This window comes from Platichthys flesus, chromosome 19 (assembly GCF_949316205.1).
Source record: "Platichthys flesus chromosome 19, fPlaFle2.1, whole genome shotgun sequence".
Classification (NCBI taxonomy): Eukaryota; Metazoa; Chordata; class Actinopteri; order Pleuronectiformes; family Pleuronectidae; genus Platichthys; species Platichthys flesus.
Genome location: NC_084963.1, coordinates 20,348,826 through 20,365,371, shown reverse-complemented (window position 1 = coordinate 20,365,371; position 16,546 = coordinate 20,348,826). Strand labels below are relative to the sequence as shown.

Sequence of the window (16,546 nt, the reverse complement as noted above, 5' to 3'; positions counted from 1 at the left end):
GAGAAGGACGTCACAGAGATGGCTGTCGGTCATTCTGGTTCTCAGTCTGTTTTTGTTCAGCGTTAACAGAGAGAATGTCTGCTCACAGATGTTGAGCCCTACAGACTCATCATTCATTTGCAAGGCGTCTCATCAGAGGAAACTTGCCCTTTCCAAGTCAGGTAGGGAGAGAAGCTGATGCTGTTGCTTCAGAGAATTATCACACTGACTTTCGATCAGTTCTAATTGCAGACTCTCCTCCACTTCTTCTGCATCCTTTAAAACCAGAGCAGCAAACAGTGTGATTTCCTTCTCACTGACTGAAAAATCTTGGAAGCGCTGACTGAATTATGTAATGAGAGATGTGATCACAGACAGATATTCTCCCATTTTATCAGATAGCTTGACATTTGGAAATACGCGTTTGATTTCAGTCAGCGTGGGGAAGTGCGCTACATTGAAGTTGCGCAGTTGTGACTCGAAACAAACGGAGCTTCGCACGGAATGCTTTCATGTGCACTTGATCTATAGTACCAACTGCTCTTTGCCTTGTAGTCTCTTGTTCAGGGTGTTGAGATGATCAGTGAGATCAACTAAAAAAGCCAGGTCTGCCAACCATAAAGGGTCACTGATCTCATTGAGAGGTCTGCCCTTTTCTTTTAAAAACGTGTCGATATTTGATCTCAGGGAATAAAACCGCTGCAGCACGGAGCAGCGACTGAGCCAGCGCACTTCTCAATGGTAGAGTAGGTCCCCGTATTGAGCATCAACATCTGAGAGGAACGCTTGAAATTCTCTGTTAAAGCCCTCGTGCCCGAATTATGTTGACAGTTTTCACAACTGGTTCATCACATCACCAAGCTGGATTGTCTTGGCACAGAGGGCTTCTTGGTGGATGATACAGTGCATTTTGACAGCCTCAGCTCCGCTCTCCCACACCTTGGCACTCACCATAGAGGCCATTCATTTGCGCTCGCCTGTCATTGCTGGAGCCCCATCAGTTGTAATTCCACACAGCTTGTTCCATTTAAGTCCAGCATGGTCAATTGCATCTGACACAGCTTCAAACATGTCCTTCCCAGTTGTTGTCCCCTGTAGACTCCGAAGATCAAGCAGTTCCTCCGTAATGCAAAAATTATCAACTCTGCGCAAAAAAATTAAGAGCTGTGCAGTGTCCGTGGCATCTGTGCTCTCATCACATGCAATAGAGTAAAAGTAGAAAGCACAAGCTTTCTGACACTTGTTGTTTTAAGTTAGCCGACAAGTGTTCAATTCGCTGCACAACCGTATTTCTGGACATGCTCAAATCGTTGAAATCCTGCATTTTCTCCGGGCATATTATTCCCACAACTTTAGTGAGGCACTGTTTGATGAAGTCACCGTCTGAAAAAAGGTTTCCCAGGTAGGGCAATGAGTTGAGCTTCTTCATAACTGGCTTTGTTAGCACGGAAAAGGAACTGTTGCTGCTTTAGCAAACTAGCTACAATTTGCTCTACCTTCTCTTTCCGCTCAGCGCCAGTGCAGGACGTGAAGGTCTGGTGTTTCGTTTCATAATGCCATTGTACATTGTAATTTTTCATCACAGCGATACTCTCATTGCAAATCAAACAAACACACTTCCCCTTGGTTTCTTTGAAAAAATATTTATTTTTCCACCTAGTCTGACGTTTTCTGCACTTGCTTGCATATTGCGTCTCTCTGGTTCCGCCATTTCTGGTGACCCTGAGCAGATTTTTTCTTCAATCGCTTGCTTTGTGCAGACGCAGCCTCAAGAGGCTTGAACAAGGCAGTAGTGCTATCTAGTGTTTAAACTAAGAAGTGCAATACAGTTGGCCAAAGTCCATCATATTTTTGATACGGGCCAATTAAAAATGGATGGTGGGCCACAGTTGCACCGCGGTTTGGACACCCCTGCTCTAGATTCTTCAAAGTAGCCACCTTTGCTTCGATGTCAGCTGTGCACACTCTTGGCCTTCTTTCAATCAGCTGGAATAGATTTCCAACAGTCTTGAAGTTTTCCCACAGGTGCTGAGCACTTGTTGGCTGCTTTGCCTTCACGCTGCGGTCCATCTTATCCCAGTCCATTTGGGTTTTGGTCAGGTGGTTGTGGAGGCAAGGTTATCGGACGCAGCACTCCATCACTCTGCTTCTTGGTCAAATAGCCCTTACATAGCCTGGAGGTGTGTTTGGGGTCATTTTCCTGTTGAAATACTAATGCTGGTCCCACTAAGCTCAAACAAGATGGGATGGCAAGTCGCTGCAGAATGCTGTGGTAGCCATGATGGTTAAATTTGCCTTGAATTTTTAATAGATCCCAACAATATCAGCAGCAAAGCCGTTTTTAAAACAGTCTAGCATTCGAGTCTGGCATAGCAAATAATGAATAAGCGCCATCTCTGAGACCAACCCAAATCTTCATAAGAGGCTTTATAGCTGAGAACACTAGCAGAACACCCTGCTGATTTGATGTTATCTCAAGGAGAACCCATCCATACCTGATGTGAGGATAACAGCAACCGACCGCAGTTCAATCAGGAGAGACTTAAATTCAACAGTTTAATAAACATTTATTGACATGTGCAGTGAGAAAGTGATGTGAATGTTACAAATCTTTGGGCGTTTAAGACCCCTATGTGATGCTTTTGTTTTTTTCTGTAAAGGGAGCAGAAAGCAAAAAGAAGCAGTCAGTGGGTCCCCACATTGCCCAACAGCTCTCACCATCTAGATGCTGTGCCTTGCTCCACCACCATCAACCGAAACAGAATTGGACGTGACAAGAAGAGGACCTTTCCCCTGTGGTGAGAAGGCTTGTTAATACAGTTTTGCTTTGAATATTTCATGTTTGTGTATAAGTGAATTATTTTCTTTACGTATTCTTTTTTTTTTCTTTTTACAACTTCATGTTCTTTAAAATGTGTTGACAATTCTAGACATAAAATATAAAGAATAAAATAAAGCACCCGAATGTTGAAGCCTGTTCCGGTCATTGGAGAGAGCGATCGATGACCAAGCCCACGTCCCCGCGTTGCATGCTTTTTGCGCACTGTGGCTAATTGCTCATTACGATCCACGCTATCAATTGCACATAACACTGTGAAAATTCTATCTAAATCAAATGATACTTGTAAAACAAAGCTTACCTCCTGTTGCCAGTAGGTGGTGCCATGACTATTATTACATACACACTTATATATCTGTTCAAATAGGTGCTCTGATGTAGCATGAGCAATTTTGTGTCAATTGGACAATGTTACCACAACTTAATTTTCACACTGATCCATAGGTGGCGCTATGACCCTAAACTAATATTAATATTAGAGCTGTGAAAAATAACGTGTTTTCCACAATTCCGCCCACTCTGCACTAGTCGCTGCTCTAATGCAGTCAGACAGCAGCTGCCATTCAAACAAACAAACAACATGAATAATTCTGATAAACCTGAGAACCTTCTGGACGGGAAGATCGTGGCCCAAAAAAACAAAGATCGAACATTCAATAAAACCAAGGTGATAGGTACACTCTGCGGGAAGACGATATCGTTTCACAGTAGTAATACCAGCCTAAAGTACCACCGCAACTCGAAGCATGTGTCGGTCGGCGAGGGGCGTTCAAGTGCAATGCGCCAAACCAGCTTCACTCGCAGGACATATTGGTCAAAAGAAGCGGTCAGCTTTACTGTCAGAGAATGTGAACAAGTTAGTTTGCCTCACCAACTGGATAAAGAACGACTAGCTAAGATGACCTTGAGAGGAATTAGATTGTGTCATGGTGTGGTTAATGGTTGTTTGACAAAAAATATAAAAAAATTCAACCATCTTATAAAAAGAATAATAATAATTTCTGTTTGATTTAAAAATAAAATAAAAATGTTTTATTCAATCATACAATGGCTAAGACGCCCGAATTCTGTTTAGGATGAAGATTATATTAATGTTCCATATGGAATAGCAAAGATAACTGCTGAAGAACTGCTGAGTTGCAGCACCATTGTTTTGTTTACTTATGATTATTAAAAGCAAAGATGTTAAATATATATCCGTCTTTTGTCATAAATTGTGTGTTTTCACAAAAATCTACAGAGAAATCGGTAATGTGATTAATCATGATTAATCCATAGAAACCTGTGATTAATTTGATTAAAAATGTTAATCATTTCACAGCCCTAATTAATATATAGAGCTGTTCAGGTCATGATTGTGATCATTTGACAAAACTTTGGTAGAGATAGGACAATGCACAATGGAGTTATGACAACATTGTGTCCTTCGCCGCACCTCAATGTTGACACGGTATAGACTGAGATATATTCCTGGATAAAGAGCTGCCCCATCCCAAGTGGGATGAACGCCGTCTCTCCTAACAAGACCAGGTTCCCTACAAAGCCCACACCATCCACTGAGATGAAATGTCAAGAACTGTTTTATTTTTCTTCTGTAAAGCAAGCAAGAATGAATGTCCTTGTGCTCAATATGAACAGGATGAACAATTACTAAATCTAATCACACTTATAATACACAATGAGGAATTGAAAACAATTGAAAATATTTGAATTAAGACTTTCTTGGTTAAACAATTGTAATGTAACATTGTGTCTTGTGTCTCAGTTTTGATGACCATGACCCCGCAGTTATCCATGAGAATGCGGCCCAGGTAGAGGCTCTGGTTCCAATTCGTCTGGACATGGAGATAGAAGGACAGAAACTACGAGATGCCTTCACGTGGAACATGAATGGTAAACATGTCATTAAGCTTGCCAACATCCAAAATGTACAGCATTGTCTTAGAATTTTGTTTTCTTTCTGGGGTAGTACTTTCTAATTTCGTTCTGACCTCAACACCCCACAAACACAGAAAAACTGATGACCCCAGAGATGTTTGCAGAGATTTTGTGTGATGACCTAGACCTGAATCCTCTGGCCTTTGTTCCTGCCATTGCCTCAGCCATTCGCCAGCAGATTGAGTCCTACCCAGCTGACAGCGTAGTAGAGGAGCAGGCGGACCAGAGAATCATCATTAAGGTAGGTGCTGAGCATATAAAACAACAATTTTTTTTTCTCTTTTGCTGTTTACCCTTTACCCTATAACTATTTGTACAAAATATGCTGCTTCTTTAGCAGCGTATTTTGACATTTTTTTAAATTTTTGTATTATAATTTTTATAATTTTTGATATCTTAAAGTGATCACTAATTGGAAGCTGTTTGACTCTTGGTCCTTGATACCAGGGGGGGGGTAATGTTGCCTACAGCGAGCATGTATAAAGTTCATCAATTTATTTTTTACATTAACAAACGGTAATCCATAAACCAGCTTTGCGCTGTCCCTTAAATCGGAATAACATGTTCCAGTGCATAACATCTTGCGATTAGATTAGATTTAGATTAGATTAGATTCAACTTTATTGTCAGTGCACAGTACAAATACATGTAATAATAAAGTGCAATAAAAGCAGTACAAGTGCAGTGTGTGCATATTTGAAGGGGAATATGTAAATAAATAAGATATGTAGAGTAAGAAATAGATATGGAATATGAACAGTATTAGGAGGTGTGGTAAGATATAAGTAGGATGAATACACTATGAGCAAGATAAATATATAAATATTAATACACTATAGGTGGGATAATACAGTAGGGGCCAGGGTTGAGGGGAGATGTACAGTCACTGTAGGAGGTGTGTGTGGGGGGGGGACAGATGCAGAGAAGAAGCTTTCCCTGCTGGTCCGGGAATGGAGGACCCTGTAAAGGCTCCCAGAGGGGGGAGGGCAAACAGTCTGTAGCTGGGGTGTGAGCTGCGCTCCCTCCGCAGACATCTGTTGCTCTGGACAGCCTCAATGGTGGGGAGTGAGGAACCGGTGATGCATTGGGCAGTTTTCACCACCCTCTGCAGTGTTTTACGGTCCACAGAAGAGCAGCTGCCATACCACACTGAGATGCAGTTGGTGAGGATGCTCTCGATTAGGGATGGGCATAATTAATCGAGGATCGAATAATTGATCATTAAGAATTTCGGCGAGGAAATTATTTTTTAATCGAGAAATTCACTAATTACACATTTGACCACGGGGTATTTGAAAAAAACGCCACAGGCCTACTCAGTTTCCTGCGACTGGCCGCGAGTTACCCTGTATTTCCATTTCCAAAGTAAACATTAAGAGGTCATGGCGAAGTGTAGAGTGGGACCATTTTGAGTTAAAAAATGACTTGGTTCACTGCCAATACTGCGAAGCTATCCCCGAGACTGGGGGAGACGAGGAGCCTGCGATATTTCTGAGACGGACGAGGGGAGCGCAAACACCTGAGCTGCGGCCAGGCCAGTGTTAATTTCGTTGACGAAAACTATGACGAAATATATTCGTTAACGACCCTTTTTCCGTGACGAAGACGTAACGAAAACGGATCTTTGAAAATAAAAACTATGACTAAATCTATTTTTAACTTTCGTTGACGAGACGAAAATGTTGGTGGTTGACTAAGTCACAATAATTTGTTTAACATCATCGTATCAGGCCGTCATGAATTATCAGGAGCGGGCGAGTGAGTCTGTGTGTCTGTGTGTGTGTCTGTGCCTGTGCCTGTGCGCTCCCAGATAGCGCACCGGTCCCGAGGCTCCGCCCCCTGCCCCGCTCACTCGCTCAGAGACACAAGATCAGAGCTAGTACACGTGAAGGAAGCCTCTCAGTGACCGACTGCTTCTTAACTATGGAAACAGTGAAAACACAGAGTTTCTCTGGTCTCAGCTGATCAGAGATCAGCGCCTCAGCTTCTTGATCAGAGCAGAAGCTGCAGTTGGTTTCTACCGAGCTGCAGTGTTCGGACCTGCTCTCCCTTTTTGTTTTCACATTTAAAATTAAATATATATTTTTGATATTGGCTATTAAATGTGACTAAAACTAGACTAAAATGTAATTTGTTTTAGTCGACTAAAACTAGACTAAAACTAAGAAGGATAAAAATGACTAAATGTGACTAAAACTAAAATGCATTTTCGTCAAAAGACTAAGACTAAATCAAAAATAGCTGCCAAAATTAACACTGGGCCAGGCTAGCCAAGGTAGCACGGACCTACATGTGTATCTCGGGGATGTCAGTCCCCTCAGATCGAGTTTTTTCGGCGGCTGGACTGACGGTCACCAGGCTGCGTCTGACCTCGGGGAATGTTAACATGCTCATCTTTCTCAACAAAAGCCCGTAGGCTGGTGCTGAGGTTGTATGTGAGATACTGGTTATTTTTATGAAGCTTTCTCGACTCGGTGCCTTGTTTGATAGTTTTGAGTTACATCTGGCAAAACCTGTCAGACCTAAGTATTATATTTCTGTGGTTAAGTTGTTGTTTAACATGATGTTTTTTATATTATTATTATTATATTATTATTTTGGAGAAAAAAAACGAGGGTCAGTTGTGTTTTTTAGCACCTGCTTCTAGCTGCTTAAGATTACGGCAGCGCATATTTTCTTCATCTTGTAATAAAGATCTCAATGAGGAAACGCGCTTTGTTTTTTCACTTCATTTTAATATAGCCTATAAATAGTGAATTTATGAACTTGAAAATATGAATGATTAATCGAAAATTCGTCATTAATTCTCCCGACGATCGATGAAGACTATTCAATCGAACGCCCATCCCTACTCTCGATGATGCAGTGGCAGAAATTTACCAGAATCTGAGGAGAGAGATAGGTCTTCAGTCTCCTCAGGAAGAAGATTGGAGTGCCATCCAGGGTTGAGGTGTTGAGAGTGCAAGAGAGATCCTCAGAGATGTGGACACCCAGGAACTTGAAGCTGGCGACACGCTCAACCTCCGTCCCGTTGATATGCATGGGGGTGGGTGTTCCAACTTTCTTCCTGAAGTCCAAAATGAGCTCTTCGGTCTTCTTGGTGTTGAGAGCCAAGTGGTTGTCGGCGAGCCACCCTGCCAGGTGCTGGACCTCTTTTCTGTAGGCCGATGAGTCGGCCTACAGGGCCAGCAGCCTTATGTGCATTGTTCCTGCTCAGTGCAGCACACACGTCGATGGTGGAGAGTGTGAAGGGCTGGTGGTCTGTAGTGAGCACAGCCTAGATGCCCCTCTTCAGGTCAGCCCTGGATGAACTGTAGGCCCGAGCATCACCTGATCTGAAAGAGGTGTCTCTCGCCTTCAGCAGTAGGCGGACCACTTTGTTCATAATGGCTTCTGGTTAGGGAATGTAGTGATTCGTTGAGGGTGGTGACACTGTTGATTTTGGTGTTGATGAAGTCCAGAACGGAAGAGGCATAGGAGTCGATGTCCTTGAGGGAGTCCAGTGTAGCCTGAAATGGCAAACACCCTCCAGTCCATGTGTTCAAACCGAGCCTGTAGTGCAGAGTCTGCTCCCTCTGGCCACACAACAGTAGATGTAAACTCTCTGGGCAGATAGAAAGGTCTGCACTTAACCATGAGATATTCTAGGTTAGGAGAGCAGTGACTCTCAATGATGGTAGTGTGCATGCACCAAGCTTTGTTCACATAGATGCACAAACCCACACCTCTGGTCGCCAGAGACCGAACATTGGCGAGGAAAAGGCTCGGTAGAGAAAGCCGGTGGGGAGTTAGATTCAACCTCGCCCTTAACCCACCTCTCTTCCCCCGTCTTTGTTTATGATCTCGACACCGCCTGTGAGCACTTCCGGTCGGCAGAGCCGGGTTAGTAGTGTCCGTAGTCCTGGCGATCTCAGGAATGAGCCTTACGCCGGGTTCACACCGGATGCCGAAGCGACGCCTGTTCTGGGTGAACAGACTTGAAACAAGTTGGCAGATAGTAACTATTTAGCTAACTTCCAAGTCCAGAAACACTGACTTATAATTGATCATTGCAAGGGGTCACAAACACAAATAATTAATGCAGGGGAACCCAGGTCAAAAACAACAAATACAATTAATATTTTACTCAAAAAGTAAATACTTACCCTATGTGAATTGTCATGTCATTTGGCAAATGCTTTTATCCAAAGTGACTTACAATTAGTGCATTCAACATCTCTGAGGGGCAATTGGGTGGTTCAGTATCTTGCCCAGGGACACTTCACCATGCAGATGGGGAAGACGGAGGATTGTACCGCCGAATTTCTGGTTGGAGGACAACAACTCTACCCCTCAAAGGTTAAAGGTTTCAGGATACGTGCTGCAGCATTTTTGACAAGCTGCAGTCTATAATGACTTTGGGCTTGAGCCTGGTAATAAGGAATTACAATAATCAAGTCTGGATGTAACAAATGCGTGGACTAGTTTTCCCTAATTCCTGTTTCACAGAAGCAATGACAATGTATTCTGTGATCTAGCGCAGCTCTATCATTAGATAATGTATCTCTAAGGTGGTCGTAACTGGGTCATCCGCATGGCATTGGAAATTTAGAGAGTGTGTCCTAATAATCTTACATAGTGGAAATAATATAATGAGAATAAAATTGGGCCGAGCACAGAACCTTGAGGAGCATCGTGGTTAACTTTGGTGCGTATAGATGATTCATCATTAATTTGCACAAATTGAAATCAATCTGAAAAAAATAGGATTTAAACCAGGATAGACCGGTTCCTTCATGGCACATTAACTGTTCTAGAGTCTGTAATATGATTTTATGATGAATTGTGTCGAGGGCTACACTAAGATCTAACAGAACGAGGACAGACACAAACCCTTTGATCCGAAGCTATTAGACGGTCATTAGTGACTAATGCCAAGGCTGTCTCTGTGCTATGATGAGCTCTAAACCCTGATTGAAAGTCTTCATATGCATTACTTTCAAGAAGAATCCAACAGCTGATTGGCTACAATCTTCTCGAGGATTTTAGAGAGGAAGGGGAGGTTGGATATCGGTCTGTAATTTGCGAAAACCTCTGGGTCCATGGTAACGTTTTTGAGAAGAGGTTTGATTACAGCTAGTTTAAAGGACGGTGGTGCATACCCTGATGATAATGATAGATTGACTGTTTTCAGTAAAGTACTATTATTTAGGGGGTAGAATTTATTGATGTAATTTTGTAGTAATGGGATCTAAGATACAAGTTGTGGGTTTAGAGATGATGAGATTATTGTGGTCAGATGATCAAGGGTGATCAGAGAGAGCTGTCTAAATAATTGGTAAGATTCTCAGCTAATTCTGAGATCTCTGTGCTTGATTGTGTATCAGGAGAATGTAGATTTGATTTCTTATAGTTAGACATTTATCATTAAAGATATTGCTATTCATGGATCTAGGAATACTGGGTTCGTTGAAGGTGTGACTCTCTCTCAGCCTGTATACAGTGCTGACAAGAAACCTGGGGTTGTTTTTATTTTCTTCTATTAATGTGAAGTAACAGACAGCTCTTTTTTTGGGGAGGGCCTTCATATATGCTTTAACACTATCTTTGCAGGCTGAGTGATTTTCAACACAGTAATTCATGTGTTTTGGAATTGTACCAGGGAGCTAATTTACTATATTTTACATGAGATTTTTTAGAGGTGCTATGGAGCCTAATGTGAATTTACAAACATGTGTTAAGAAATGTTCTTACTCTCTGCAGAAAAAGCTGCGTGTCCATTCGCTGCATTTAGCATACTGCCACGCCTCTATTTCTCCATATAAGGACATCAGATTGTCTGGAAGAGAGCAGTGTGCTGAACTGAGAAGTTATAAAAGTGTATATTTTTTAAGAGTTAAAAAGATACTTTTCTGGAGCGTGTACAATTTTTTTTTTTTTTTTTTACCTTTGCTGCAATAACTGAGATGCTGAATGCTGTAGCCTGCACAGTGCTATGCACTAGATCTGTGGAAATTTCTCTTAGATGCGACGCAGACGTGAGCTCCGCTGATTTTATAGTTATTTAATACATTTTGTCAATGCATTCGTAAATTAAATTATCGCTGTCTATCTAGGCTACTGTTTTTATTTCAATAAATAGCATTTTAATATACTATGCATTTAGTTAAAAGGGTGTGTTTTTACATTTTCCAGGACAGTCGGGCCTTCATCATTTGTGCGTGCGCATGGTCTCAGAAAGTTCAAAATTTATTCCCAGAGTAAGAACAATTTAGGTAAGAACATATTGATGAATCACAGATTCGTTTTTCAACCTTTCTTACACACGGTTTAAGCACAGATATGTGCGTACCCACTGTTAGTAAATTAGGCACAATGAGTTTACAGAGCTATCGACAAGATGGTCAATCTCACTGGAGCTAGGTTTTTTTAGGAATTTGTTTGTGTCGATGGCTAATACGGAGTTAAATGTAATTGGAATATTTCTTTAAATAAAGGTCGGCACTATCAGTTAGACATCTAGAAAAGGTGTAATTCATTATGGCATGTAGTCAAAGGTAATTAAATTATGTCAAAGGTAATTAAATTATGGTCTGATAGAATGGGATTATGCGGTAGTACTATTAGATGTTCAATTTCGACACCATATGATATTACAAGGTCAAGTGTGTGGTAACAACAATGAGTAGGTTGGTGTACACACTGACTGTGTACTGATTGTTTACTGTCATCATACATGTCTTTTTCTTTGATTTCGAAAAAGATTTAGACACATATTTGAACACATACTCCACTTATTGAAAGAAGGCCTTCCACTTTTTAGAAAGTGATATGGTTTGAGACAGAGTAGAAGCTACTGGAAAGTTGAAACAAAGGGTATTAAATAAAGAAAAATTAAATAAACGGGTGTGTATATATGTAGATAATATATTTCTCTATTCCTCAGCTGAACATCCATGTTGGGAACATCTCTTTAGTGGACCAGTTTGAGTGGGACATGTCAGAGAGGGAGAATTCCCCAGAGTCGTTTGCACTGAAACTGTGCTCTGAGCTGGGTTTGGGAGGAGAGTTTGTCACCACTATCGCCTACAGCATTCGAGGTCAACTCAGCTGGCACCAGAGGACCTATGCCTTCAGGTAACTCAGCACACACGGGTCAAAGAATATATTTTAAAAGTTTGCCTTGGATTAATTAGCTGTAGGAGCCCACCTTATCTAAAGGTCTATCTGATAGTGTATGTACTGTAGTCTTAGCCTAAACTCTCTTTTTTTGTGAGCTTTTGTTTTGACTGCCATGTTTTCAATTTTTCCACAGTGAGAACCCACTTCCCACTGTGGAGATCGCGATCCGCAACACAGGTGATGCAGATCAGTGGTGCCCCCTGCTGGAGACACTCACAGATGCTGAAATGGAGAAGAAGATCCGAGACCAAGACAGGAACACAAGGTGAGAAAGTCTGATACAAATAAAAGGTGTATGTCCTGAATATCTACTCCATTGTAGCTGCCAATGCTGCTGAGTTTTACTGTACTTTCAGATACATGAACTCATTACAAGCAAGACAGAATACAACTGATCCCCTTCTATTGTAATGATCTTAAGTACAAAACTGAACAAAGCACAAAAGTGGCAAAATGTTAACCCAGAAACAGAATGTCTAATACAAAAACTCTCAAGTGCCAAAATATTTAATGCAATTTTGTGTAGCCAAACAATTGCTGGTGCAGCAGCAGGATTGCTAAATATAACTTTACAGTCTAATATCACTGAAGTCAAATAAATAGTTCAATAAATAAGCATACTATCCACAAGACAGAGGTTATTTGGCAACAGAGGTCGGTTCCAAAAAGCAGCTATACAAAACTCTGAGGTGGATACTCTGAGATTCCATTTCCAAAACAGCTAATAGGAATCAATTCTCTGTCATTTTTTCCCCACTTGGCTTCTTGTTATTACACTGGAATTACATGATGAAGGTAAATTTTACATTTGTATGGTAGCTTAACATTCATATTTTTTTATATTTCTATATATTTTTTTACATTTCATCTTATTACCGCTGATATCTTGTTGCTGCTGTAATACTTATAATTTCCCCCTTGCTGGATTAATAAAGGACTTATCTTATCTTAAATAAGATAATCAGGCTCCATCTAAAAGCATGTGTATCAACGGTGTGTCTACATATTTTATTGAGCTGACTTGGAAATAGTATATTTTAAATGCTAATTGTTGAAGTCAAGTGCAAATAACCTTTAAAAACCTTGATTTTTGCAATATTATACAGGTGAAAAGGACAATCCTTGACATTTGTTTGAAATGTGAGTCAAACAACAAGTCTGAATGAAAGATAACACTCAGATTTCTAGCGGTCTTGCTGGAGGTAAGGGTGATGCCATCAAAAGTAGCTATATCATTAGATAATACATCTCTTATGTGTAATGGGCAAAGTATTAGAACTTCTATTTTATCCAAGTTTAATAACAGAATATTTTGGGTCATCAAGGTTTTAATGTCCTTTAAAACATGCTTAGTGTTAAGTTAGCTGATTACATTTAATCTGGTTTCATACATAATAAATGTATAACTGGATATGATCACCAAAACAATTAACATTTACAGTGTTTGCTGATATTGTTTCCTAAAGGAAGCACATTAGGTAAATATAATTGGGCTAAGCGCAGAGCCCTTAGAAACTGTATGATTAACTATTTGCCCATTGCTGAATGATATAATTGCAGTTAGCTTATCTAGTTTATCTGAAAAAAAGCTGTCTCGATATACAGCAGGATATTAAGCTCTTTCTGAGATTTCTGTGCCTAACGATATATCAATAACAATAACGAGTTGATGAATTTTGTCTTCTTTCTTTGAAAGTTAATATTCAAAGAAACTTATAAAGTCATTGCTATTAAAAGTTGGAGTACAAGGTTCAGTAGAACTTTGACTCTCTTTCAGCCTGGTTATGGTGCTTAAAATAAATCAGGAGTTATTATTTTCCTCATTTAATGCTAAATGGTCTAGACTAGACTCTAGTCTAGTCTTAACGTCCAATTAAAAAGCTTCAAAGTACAGCTTTGCCATCAACAAACACATACATAACTTTCTCTATTATACATCATTGCTGTTACAGCTGTCACTGGCACTTTGGGGTTCAGTATCTTACCGAAGGAAACACAGCAAGCAGAAAGGGGGGAATTGAACGGCCAACCTCCTGGTTAGAGGACAACCCACTCTACCTCCTGATCAACAGCCACCCTAGAGTAGAAGGCAGCTCTGGCATTGTGGAGGGCCTTCTCATATTATATTACCATCTTACTAGGCTAACTGCATTTGATTAAGATTGTTGGAGTGCCACTTTCTTTCTTGTTTTTGTGAAGCTTGCTTTAATTCAAGTGCATTGGCAAGGACCTAATTCTGTAGAATCTCGTTTTTAAGAGGCACCATAGTCTAGTGTAAACAATTCCAAAACATGGTTTCAAAGTGCACTCTGGCTCTAACCATCGCAGGTCATTGCTTTATATTCCATAATATGAAGAGAATATTGGAATATATCTCTAATAACTCTAATAATCAAGCAAAGCCATGAGATTGATAATTAAAATGAATTGTACAAACAAAAAGTGTACGGAAGTTGTACAATGGGTTAGTTACATCAATGATGTGGCTATAAGACTGAAGCGAAGAGTTATTAGTCATAGATGTGCACTGAACATAGAAGAGACAGGACAATGATTTATGTTTCAAATCCTATATTTTATATCTCAAAATGTTGCCAAACCCTTCTCTATATCTCCTCATTCAAGTTCCAATAATTATCTAGATGTTTCAGTCTAGTGTTTTGTAAGTTGTTTGAGGATGAAGTGAAATAAACTTGTTTACATTTAATAAGATATATACTCATCAGAAAATACTACCTGATCTTGGTTAATATAAAAAAACGTCAGGGTGTGTATAACATGAGATAAAGTGAAAACATTTATTTATGAGTCACTTTTGATAACAGATGATCCTGATTTCCCAGAACAGTTAAAAAAAAAAATTTCTAGATCTAATTGAAAGTGTATAATTTCATTTTATTGGAAAGTGAAGGCTGGTAAGGTTTTAAATGTTGTAGTGAGAGAAAAATACAAGGCCTTATTCAGGAGGGATAAACTTGAATCTTTACAATGTCATTATGTATCAATCTATCTGGATGAAATATCATGCATTGTGTTCTTAACTTGACTTTGAATTTGCAGTATGAAATGAGAAGGCCAATATCAGACAAAGTATTATCCCAGGACTTATCAAAGGCCTTGGATATAATATACACATACAGTGCATCTTATGGTACTTATTGTAACCGTAACATGGTCACAGCTTCCAGATTTCCTCTAAACTTGGAGTGAACATTCTGAGTTTTTACAATACAAACCATCTGTAACGCAACCCAAGACAAAGACCTTTATGCATGCTTTTTTATTTAGTCCAACTCATCCCTCTATTTAATATAAGTCTTCTCTTAATATAAATCAATACAGTTTTTCCACGAGTCTTGAAATAATGTGAATAAAATGTGTTTTTCCAGGCGTATGAGAAGACTGGCCAACACTGCTCCATCCTGGTAGAAAGAGACATGAAGAAACAGTAGCTGACACTCTATTGTCTCTTTTTATTGTCAATCAATCAAGTTAATCACACTCACTCATATTGATTAAGTATATGGATATTCATGTAAGCATGAACACAGATGTGTTCAGTCTCCATGGGCGTTTCCATTGACTGAGCACAACACACACATCCATGTATTCCACTATTCGAATATAATGGCAGTGACCACAAATAAAACAATTTTATTGTGAAACTGAAGCCATTCAGAGGAAGTCAGCCTACTAGGTATCTTTCAATGTGGCACTGGACACAATTGCATTTACACAGCTAAAAGAATGAGACTACATGCCCAGACTAACAGCAAATGTGGTCTGAGTGATTGGATCTTAGGTTCCTCCCTAACATGTCTTCGGCCATTTCACTTGGAATTCGAGCTGTCCATTTATGACATCAGAACAGGTCACAGTGACAACAGGGCCACTTCTTAAATCACATAAAACATCCTACATATAGGGGCTTTAATACATTTTCTGAACCACATCTGTGATTAAGCTTCTTCTTCACACTGATGCTGATTACCTGACTGAAATGAGACACATGTGGCCCTGATTTGCAAGGCAGTTAACCAGAGAACTGATTTGTTTTTAGCACGGAGACTGTGTTATGATCTTGGTTAGTGGTTATGATCAGTCATGTGTGTCAGTGTCCACCTGCATGCTAAAACATAGGTAGCTTGTACACGGCACTGTACCTCATATTACATCACTGTCTGTGATTTGAGTCTTAATATTACAGTGTGCTTCGTATATTGTTAAGTATAGAGCATATTTTTAGGAACATGATGTATATGATGTATTATTGTTAAATTGCTTACCTTTATAATGGACTCAATTTGTTTGAAAATAAAGACCATTTGTTGGGAAATATCTTATGTTAACCTGTGTGATATTTTATTGGGGTGGTAAATAGTATGCTTTCATTCTGAGTTCAAGGCTTCAAATTACATTGTTTACTCTTTAACATCATATATTCACATATTTGACATACAGGTGAATTGTTTGCTTTCGCCTGGTTTAATTTAGCTGCAATATTATTTGTATAATGGAACCTACGAAGCTAATGTTTGCAACTGAAATTATTTGTGTGTGTTGATGTGGACATCACAAACACACAAAAATAATAATGCAAAAACTTTAGGGTTGTTGTGGTATTATGTG

General features: G+C 39.8%; 1 protein-coding gene across 1 annotated transcript in view; it reads left to right on the top strand.

Moving 5' to 3' along the window:
- LOC133975035 (SWI/SNF-related matrix-associated actin-dependent regulator of chromatin subfamily B member 1-like) overlaps positions 1-16,256 on the top strand; it is a 32,840-nt gene extending 16,584 nt beyond the window's left edge. The window contains exons 4-9 of the mRNA XM_062412886.1: positions 2,640-2,777; positions 4,584-4,711; positions 4,831-4,997; positions 11,682-11,872; positions 12,051-12,182; positions 15,307-16,256. Coding sequence (XP_062268870.1) covers positions 2,640-2,777; positions 4,584-4,711; positions 4,831-4,997; positions 11,682-11,872; positions 12,051-12,182; positions 15,307-15,346 — 796 coding nt within the window. The 3' untranslated portion in view covers positions 15,347-16,256. The remainder of the gene's footprint in view (positions 1-2,639; positions 2,778-4,583; positions 4,712-4,830; positions 4,998-11,681; positions 11,873-12,050; positions 12,183-15,306) is intronic.
- Positions 16,257-16,546: the final 290 nt, after the last annotated feature.